The 9,866-nt window shown below is 47.7% G+C and overlaps 1 protein-coding gene across 1 annotated transcript in view; it reads left to right on the top strand.

The window, feature by feature from the left end:
- Positions 1-715: 715 nt before the first annotated feature.
- The window catches only part of PAMR1 (peptidase domain containing associated with muscle regeneration 1), a 64,230-nt gene continuing 55,079 nt past the window's right edge, over positions 716-9,866 (top strand). Inside the window, exon 1 of the mRNA XM_037040512.1 lies at positions 716-1,061. Within this exon, the coding sequence (XP_036896407.1) occupies positions 989-1,061 (73 nt within the window). The 5' untranslated portion in view covers positions 716-988. The remainder of the gene's footprint in view (positions 1,062-9,866) is intronic.

Genomic DNA, 9,866 nt, shown 5'->3' with positions numbered 1-9,866 from the left:
CCTACGTGGTTACTTTCCATCTCTGAATTTGTAATGCCCACCATGCAGGCCTTCCCTGAGCTTGTCAGGTTTAGCCTGTGGCTCCTTTTCCACCTGGGAAGGTCCGTAAATGCCCGGGACTGAGAAGTTGCTTAAAAATGTCAGTGGTTGTCTTGTAAGGCACCCTTCCTCCTCACTTCAAATGCCACTTGCTGTCTCTGTGCCTAGACAGACCGCCCTCACCACGTAGGCAGTGTCGCATGTTCTTTTATCCCTGAGCCCAGCGCCCCACCAGGCACGTGCGCAGTTGCTATTTATGCGGCTGCGCTCACCAGGATGGGCATCGCGGAAGATGAATTTTTCCAGCAGCCTATAGATGCACAAGAGGAGATTTCCAAACTGTGATCACCTGGAGGGAATGCTCAGGGGAAGGAGAGCTTAGTGGGAAAGAGAGCTTGGGGGCAGAGGTGGAAGGGAGAGAGGGTTGTCTCTCTTTCTCCTCCCATCACCAGTCCAAGACCACTCTTGGCCAGCAGGGCAGCTAGCTCCCCTTCCAGGCTACTGCAGGAATGGGGGTGGGGGTGGGGGCAGAGGAGGTAAACGTTTGTTAGGCTCCAGGGCTCACCTGAGCCGCCCCACAGCCCCGCCTACCTCTGCCCCACCCAGCCATCCCGGGGCCTGCAGCTGCCCCCCTCCCGCAACCTGGCCAGGGAGTCCTCCGCGTCCTGCCCACAGCCATCCCTTCCAGCCACGGCCCGAGCTTTCCCGCGTGGCCACACCTCCCCGGGCCCCGCAAGGGTTAAGGCGGCAGAGAGGAGAGGTTTTGGGGCTGACGTCGTCGTCGTTGCTCTCGCTGAAGGTGGTTCCCTCAGATGAGGATGGGAGAGCCCAGCGAGCTGAAACCGGAGCTCCCGCTCAGCTGGAGCTTGGGGAGGTCCCTGTAAGAGCCGCTGGACGACCTCCCTCGGTCCCTCTCCTGCAGTCACTCGGGGCACTGGCCACTGGAACGATGGAGCTGGGCTGGTGGACGCAGTTGGCACTCACTTTCCTGCAGCTCCTACTCGTCTCATCCTGGCCGAGAGGTACTGTGAGTGGGCTTCAGGGCTCCCCAGTAAGGCGGTATCTCCCTGCTGGGTCTGGCGGGGAGTGGGACTGGAGAGCCCTAGTAGTTGCTGCCGGGCTGGGGGGTTCTTCTAGTCACACTCTTGAGGGCTTGGTGGGTGGTGCTGGCGCGCCTGCCTCCGTCTCTGAGACTGTGACTTGGTTTTGTCATCCCAACTGGCGGCACTGAAACTGCCTCAGGAAGGGGCACTGGCTGCAGTTTTATTTATTTATCTTATTGTATGTCGTAGCTTCGTAAGGCATAAAATTACCTCCAGGAATCCCTCCAGTCTGAGTTACCTACTCGGACTTGCAAAAGCTAGGTTTCCCCTGGAAAGAGCCTGCTCAGAGGTGAGTGGGAAGGAGAGAAATGAGTCAGAGAGCAGGTCTCCCAGCATGGGTGCTCCTGCGGGTGTCTGGCTTAGTGAGAAGTTACGGTCACGTCCCTTCAGAGCAGCCCCCAGCCTGGGAGATTTCCTCACTCAGCATATATTGTATGCATGTAGTTCCTTCCTGGTAAGAATGAGAAAGAAGAAGAAGAAAAAGCTGAGGTTAAAAGTGCAAGTTATTTCTGGGGATGCACGGTCTCTGTAGAGAGAGCTCTGGCTTCTGTGTTTTTCACATGTGATTTTTCTGAGCCACAAACCCGTGTCCAGGGAGGCTGAGAACAGGCATGGAGCTTCTGGGGGCCTCTCGACCCAACTGAAGGCAGAAGTGAGGGGGGACTGGTAGGTAGAGAGAGGAAGCTTCTTAGGAGCGTCTGTCCTGGCTATGGCGCCTGGGGCCAGGTGTCAGGAGGTAAGGTGAGACGTCACGGGGTGAGTCAGGTTGAACTCTGCACATATGACAAAACAGGGCAGCTTCACATAGGAGCAGGGAATGTGTGTTTGCTGGTTACCTGTCACCTGTGCTAATTACCTGTCACCTGGGCTCTATCAGAAAGGTGGGTGCGCCATTGTTGCAGTTAGCTGGCAATTTTCCCGACAGTGAACAAAAAGTCAATTCATGACAAAAACCTCATTCTGGTCAATATTTCCACCTACCCATAGCCTGCCAGCACAGGTGAAATCTTTCTTGGTGATTTACTCTCAAGCTGGAAAGAGGGTTTCATTTGAATTCTGTCTCATCTGGAACAGCCCACAGACAATAGTGAAGAAAGAAGGGGCCCAGGGGGGCCTGATAACCCTTAACCCCAGACAGTTGCCCCGTGGTAGGGTGACGCTGTGCATGAAGGCTGGTTCCTGCTCCATCTGTGCCGTTTGGAGCCGAACCTCCAGGCACAGGTGGTCCCAGGTGGGTCCAGAAGAGCCCTGTTCCCTCTCAGAGGACCGGTGTCCTCATGGCTACGTCAGCCCTTCCCTGCTTCTTTTTTTATAATGTGGCAGGTGAGGCATCTCAAACCCATACAAGTTAAAGAACCCCCCCCAAAACAAAGCTCAGCCGCCCCCGCGCCCCCCCACACACATTTTTTTTTTTTTACCCAGGATCTGAAAAATCCATTTGTTCCTAACTCAAGAAGCTCTTTTTACCTTCTGCTGCAGAAAAGCATCAGGGAGGGTGTGTGGTTTCTTGGCAGCTGAGCGGCTGACTGAGCCACAGAGCAGCCTCGTGTGTCCAGCAAGGACATCTCAGCCGTGGAGCCCTCCCATTGAGAGGGAAGGTGGAGGAATGGTGTGGAGAAGGAAAATATTTCTAGAAGTAGTGAATGAGTCCACTCCCTGCTGGACTCTAAATCTGGCCCCATCAGGAGAAGCTTGGAAGTGTCTCTCTTCTAATTGCTTTTCTACAATGAGGACTCGATGAGACGTGAGCCTCTGCAGGGATGGCGCGGGAGGTTGCTGTTGCTCATCGGCATGGGACACATGAAGGAGGGTGAGACACCGAACACCAGGCCAAGCGATAACCCAACAGAAACAGCATGCGAGGGAGAAACCCAACTCCACTGACTTCACCAAATAGCAGTCGCTGTGCCAGCAGGATTCAGCCCAAGAGGAAAAACTCATTTAAAATATGTGACTCTTGGGAATGAAACCTTAATAAGGATAGCTTCACAAGTGTTGCTTCCAGTAGACATTAGCTTGTGGGGAATGAATGTAAAGGCAATAGGGGAAGATAATTTGAAGCACAGAGAGTCAGTGGGCAAGAGAAGGAGCCGAGGGGGGGGGGGGCGTGGAAAGAGGGAAGCGGGAAGGAGCGGTAAGAAAAATTAGATGTTGGTTTCTAATGGGATGTGTTAGCAAATTCCAAGGAGAGAGCTATGAAAAATGGGCCTTTTTGGCAGGGGTGGATTTTTGTGGGGACCACGAAGAGGGTGTTTCCCTCATATATACTCTGAAAAACTCCTGGCTTCTCCAACGGGAAAATAATTTAATGGTGGGATCATGGTAGTTAGAGCTGGGAATGACTTTAGAGATCATTTAGTTTGAGCACTTTGCTTTTTCTTAGAGAATTTTTATGACTTTATTTTCAAATTCAGGGGACGATGAAATGAAGCACCTAAAGGATTTATGATGGGCCTTGTCTCTGAGCCATGTGCTTCGCGTGCAGTAATTCTCAGTCCACCCTCATAAGGTGCTGCTGTCATTCCCCCTGTTCTCTGTGAGGGTCAGAGAGGTTCTGTGGCCTGCTCAGGATACACAGGCACAGTTCCTCAAAAACAATCAAACATTTGATCCAGCAACTTCACTTCTGGGTATATATCTACACAGGCAGGGACCTGAACAGATATTTGCACACTAGTGTCCACAGCAGCATCGTTCCCAATGGCCGAAAGGTGACAACCCTGACTGTCCATCCACAGACAAACAAGACATGGTATATACACACAATATATTCATTCTTAAAAAGGAGGGAAATTCTGACACATGCAACAACATGGATGAATCTGAAGACATGCGGAGTGAAATAAGCTAGACACAAAAGGATGAGTAGTGTATGATTCCATTTATATGTGGTATTGAGAGTAGTCACAGTCACAGACAGTGAGTAGCACAGTGGTTGCCAGGGATGGGGGGGGGCGAGGTGTTATTGTTTAATGGGCATAGAGCTTCAGTGTGGGATCACGAAAGGGCTCTGGAGAGGGATGGTGGTGTTCACTGCACAAGCTACTGAATGGCACACTTAAAAGTGATTAAAATGGCAAATTTTATGTTATCCATATCTTCCCACAATAATAATATAAAAATAATACATAGCAGATTAGCAGAGCCTGGGTGAGCCCAGACTGTCTGGAGCTCCAGCTCACCTGGTACCTGGCTGACTTTAGCTCACTCGTGAAGGCTTCAGGACACACATGGGGGTGAGAGGAGAGAGTCCTTGGTGGGTCCAGTTTTGGTGGCACCGTTGCTCTGTCTTGGCTGGCTGTGGCAAAGAGACACTGTGGAGCCGAAGGTCTGCTAATGGGCAGCCTTCAGGTCAAAAGTCCTGAACAAATATTCGGTAGGACACAGTGCTTACAAATGTTTTGAACCTGAGTGCTTTGAGGCAGGCTGGGTTCTCTCTATGGCTTGACACCCCAGCTTCTCATCCCACTCCTGTGTTGCTGTCTAGTCCCTACTGACAGTTGAAGTTTTGACCTCTGTTCCTGAGAGGGATGGGGCAGAAATGAAAAGTGAAAAAGAAAAGGTGGGAAACTAGGTGCTGAATGGGGAGAAACACAAGTGAGTAAAGCTCTTAAGGACTAAGTAGCTGATGGGACTCTTAAAAGTAGGACCATGAATACATTTTCCACATAAGTATTATGGAATGTGATCTCACCTCTCTCTATGACCTCCAAGTCTTTAGGAAAATGTTTTACTCTCACAAATGCCCTTGGGTATGAACTTTCATGGAAGCTGAGAATGGGTGTTATGTCTGTGTCTGTAAGTTATGGACAAAGCACCCTGGCAGGTGGTCGTCTAAAAGCAGGGGTGACCTAGAGCATTTAAGTCCCTTAGAAATACCCAGAAGTCTTATGGAAGGCATTGGAATGCCACTGGCATGGGCCTCGGGTTTTACTTAAAGTTATTTACATCTGGCTAGACAGAAATGGCTGAGATAATGATGTCTGAGGGACCTAGTGACTCACCTTAAGGCAGAAAATTATTTCCATCTGCCCCACTGGGGGCAGCCAATCTTGGTGCAGAAGAAAACTTATCTACCTGGCTCCCCAGAGACCAGCCCTTGAAGCTGCACTTGATTTGGGGTGTGTGCAAATTGGGAAACATTCCATTCCAGTGATAAATGAGGGGCCGTTGTGCCTGTTTCCCCCGCGTTGGGAGGACTTGCCACCCTCACTCTGTGGATATTTGAAAGTCACAAGATCCCAGATCCCTCTTCTCTTATTTTATTTTAAAGGAGAGGGAAATGCAGTGTTTACAGTTTCTAGTTCCTGAATTCCAGGGCCAGCAGGAGCTCTGAAAGCTACCAGGGCAGTGGCAGAAAGTCTATCAGATTCCAAGCCTGGTTTATGTTTAAGGAATTCTGTTTGTCAGACATCATGTGTTCTAAGCCAAAGCACTCAGTTTATGATGGAGAGAAAGAAGCAAAAATGTTGAAAGAACCAAACCTCATACCTGTGAATGAAGCCACTCAAGGGAAGCAGAGTTGGCTGGAGATATTCCACTCACTTGCGCAGCGGGACTTACTACTACTCACCACTCGACCCTACCCCTTTCATTTTTCCTTGTTGCAGTCATCAGTAGGACAGGTGCAGAGCCCACACAGGTTGAGAGCAGAGCAGCAAGGGGTAGGCAATAGGCTGAGAGCAGAGTAGGCAGGGGATGCACATCAAATTCTTCACTCTTGGTGACGGAACATTGATGGTGGAAGCCTCTTTGGAGGGACACTCCCATTCTATCATACCTAAGGGATCTGATCAGAAATAATGCGTTGAGTTTGTAGTAAATGCTAGGCATTCTCCTTTATGCTTTTTATATATTTATTTAATCCTCACAATAAACCTAGGAGGTAAGTAGCAGTGTTATGACCCCTGGTTCTCACATGGGAAACTTCGGTGTGAAGCAGTTCAGTAATTGCCCAGATCACATAAGTGAACATCATGTCTTGAACTCAGACACTCTGCCTCCATAATTTATGCCATGAAACACTACATAACACAGCCACAAAAGCAGTGGGTCCCACTAGAGTAAATCTACTGGCTGTATTTTGCCCCAATCATGAGACCATCATACTAGTAAAGACATCCAGTTATCCCTTGGACACTCCAAGTGCTGAAAATGGCCTAAGCAAGGTCACATGCTGACTGGAGGCAGAGCGGATGTGGGAAAGGAGAGAGACACAGAGAGAAGTATCCACTCATGGCGCCCACAGGGAGCCGTTCCCAAAGGAAACAGGGGTGGTAAGCAGACCAAAAATCCAGCCCATTCCTGGGATCTCTGCCCAAAGGATCATGCATCTCACTCTGATTAGATGTGGGAGGTGAGGGTTTCTTTGTCCCATGGTCAGCTTTTAAAATCACAGTCATGTGTCTGTTTGCTGAGGGTCAGAATTAAGGATGAGCCGTGGTCCAAGTCTGGCCCTGACACTTCATAGCCCTGCTCCATTCTGGGTTTATTCTGTCAAGATCATCAATGTGTAGAACTCTTAGGCTATGGAACAGGAGGAGCAGACGTGGAGTCAGCAAGGGAAAGCATTTTTTCTTGTTTTTTTTTTCTGCATAACACAGTTGATGGATATTGCAGGAGATGGAGATGTGATCCCTTTTCGTTAATACTAAGATGAGTTGCAAACAATTCATTTCAACCTCTACCAGATCCTGATGTCCCAGGTCTTCTGTCAAGTGGTTAAGAGAGGTGCCTGACTTGGCTGAGCAGCAAAGGAAGACACCTGTTTCTGTCACTCTTCTGCCTCTGGACTTGGGAACATGCCTCTATTCCTGCAGCGTGGCCATCTTCATCACCACCCTCTCTGAGGTTCTGGCTGTCTCAGGGAGTTGAGTTAGTGGTTTGGCAGCGAGTACCGGTGCAAGGAGGAGTCTGGTCAGTTGGTTTGGTGACTGGAAAACCAGAGCTGCTGCTGCCAGAACAGAGTGAGGACCGTATTCAGGTAACGTTAGTTTATGGGCCGAAGCAACATGTGTCCTCATAAGCTGAATTCATGATCCATTAAAAGAAGATTTCCAGCCAGTGTAATGGAAACTCACTGCATGGGAGAGGGAAGTGGGCCAACTTCACTGCAAATCAAATGAATTGTTTGAGGACTCCGGGGAACTAAAGTGTCAGTGTTTCCAAACCCAGTTCCATGTCCATTTACTTTATAGGATCCCTTTGCAGATGACCAGTTAATGCCCCATATCATGGGAATTCCACTGCAGGAGTCAACAGTGATGGTGGAGAACACCTGACATGTCCTAGGACAAGTTGCCTGAGCTTAGCTTCTAGCTGGTAACATCTACTCCCATGTTTTCCAACATACCCTTGGCTCACCTGGGTGGAAGAGAAGGAAGGGCTTGGCTGGTGTAAGGAATCTTTGTTACAGGGCTTCTTGGTCTGGCTTTCTGCCTCCCAGTGGGTGGTTGACTGTCTGCTTCTGAATGATGTTCAACCTCCCTTGTGTGCAAGCCTGGCTGCCCTGGCCAACTCACTGGCAGGACAGACCAAGTGAGCATCCCAAGCCTTTATGAAAATGAGACACATTCTGTAAACAACAAAAATATTCAGCAGTAATAGACCCAGTTAATTCCCTGTACTACAAATAGAGACTCCGAAAGGCCAGAGCAAAGGGCATTTCTAACATCAGTCTTTGTCATGAACACCCTTGCCCTGGGAATCACACATGCCTCACATCTCCACATTCATGTGTTTATTCAGCAAATGTTATCAGGTACCTAGTAGGTGCCGGGTGTGATCCTAGGTGCTGGAGATGCTGTGATGAATAAGACAAAGTCCTTGTCCTTAAGGCACTTGTAATCTGTTGAGAGAGTATGTGGTCCAGCCTGGTATTTCTCAAAGTAGGTTTCATAGAATACAATCTTGGGAGATATTCAGCAAAGACAAACACAAAAACCTAGGATATTATGATGCAAGAAGTCTGGGGGATCTGGAGATTATGTACAAAGTATGTCACAGACTCTGCAAAGCCATGTAATAAAGAAAGCTGTTATTTGCATTTCACAAAGTTGTCTGGCCACAGAACCTTTTTTCACATAACACCTTATACAATCCAGTGGAATTGGTGCCCCGTGGAATAAAGTTTGGAAAACTGGTCACTTGCCCATAATGAATAAAACATTGAAGAATATCTCACTATTACAGAGGATAGAGTAAGAAGAGAAATTTGAAAAATCTGCAGAACCTTGGCTTCTCTTCAGGCTTCTGCTGAGGGATGGGCAGGAAATCTGATGTCCTTGTCATTTAACACTTGTTGAGACATTGAGAGGACCATGGGGATCACCCTCAATGTTGCTACGAGAAAAGTCCTCACCAACATTGGCCTGCAAAGTTCATCAAGAAAATGCATTTCTTGTATTCTAAATTTAAACTCATTGCTTAGAGTAAGGTGGTCAGGTTGGGATCATTGGACAAACTGAGGTGTGAATTTGATTAATATGCACCCCTCTTTATATACCCTGTGGTGATGTGGAAATTCTGGGCAGTGCTAAGAATGGTGACTTCCTGACTACCCTGTATCTTTGGTGACAGTCACACTGTCTCCTCTTTAAAAATAAGGATACTATTTGAGCATTTTTCTAATCCCTGGGGACACTGAATTAAAGGCCAATTCATCACCAATTACCTTCTTCCCTCCCTCCTTAACACACACACACACACACACACACACACACACACACACACACGTCTCTGGCCCCTTGTTATTTATTCTTATTTTGCCAGTTCTGGTATGGCCCAGTCACCGTGACCTTGATTTGCACAACTGGGTAGTGGTCTGGGTTGTTTACATCGGAGCTGTATCCCTTGGAGATAGCATGTGAGTTTGAGCTGTTCACCAACGTCTTGTTTGTTGTTCCTAGAAACTACTTTATTCCTGCATTTGTTAAATATTGTTCTTGTTGTCATGCAACACAGCTTCTCTTTGGCCCCGTCACTGCTTGCCTCCTTTCTCTGCCCAGACTTGTTTCAGATAGGATGACTACAGTGGCAATGAGTGAGGACTAAAATCAGCTGTTTCTGTCAAGGGTATTCTGCCTCAGTAGACTTAAGTAACTCCTGAGATTGTTAGCAAAGATTCAGTCCTCACTTGCCATATTTATGGAAATCATCTTTGATACAGATGTGTTGGTGTAGATGTGTTCACGTTCAAATATACATGTGCATAACAGAATAAAACTGTAGATGTGGAAATGTATATATTTGTGTGTAAATGCTTGAATATGTATATATATGGGGTATAGAGTATTATGTTTTAAAATATGGGCCAGGGTTTGAATCCTGGCTCCATCATTTATGGCTGGTTTTCTTGGGCAAATTACTGGACCTCTTAAATCTGGACTTACTACCTTCCAACCTGTAGACTGAGGATAATAGTGTCTTTAGTGTAGGTTTATTGCAGGTGTTCGATAGGTAGTCTATTTAAAACACTTAGTGTAATGCCCTGCTGAAAGGGAGTACTCAGGACATTAGAGTCACCTACTCTCCTTTCTGCCATTTTCCCTACTCACACAGGTTTCATGAGGAATTGAAAAGGGAAAACATTGGGTGTTCTGTGTGTAATGGAATAGACGCTACATGATCCTCATGAGACCCACTATTTAGTTCTGTCCATAGTCCTATTCCATTTATCTGTGACTCTGTCAGGAAAAACAGATTTCCTGAAGATTCACAAACATT

This window comes from Sturnira hondurensis, unplaced genomic scaffold, assembly GCF_014824575.4.
Source record: "Sturnira hondurensis isolate 20B ecotype Veracruz unplaced genomic scaffold, ASM1482457v3 Scaffold0002638, whole genome shotgun sequence".
NCBI lineage: Eukaryota > Metazoa > Chordata > Mammalia > Chiroptera > Phyllostomidae > Sturnira > Sturnira hondurensis.
Note: the sequence above shows the minus strand (reverse complement) of the source record. Positions and strands in the feature narration are given on the sequence as shown.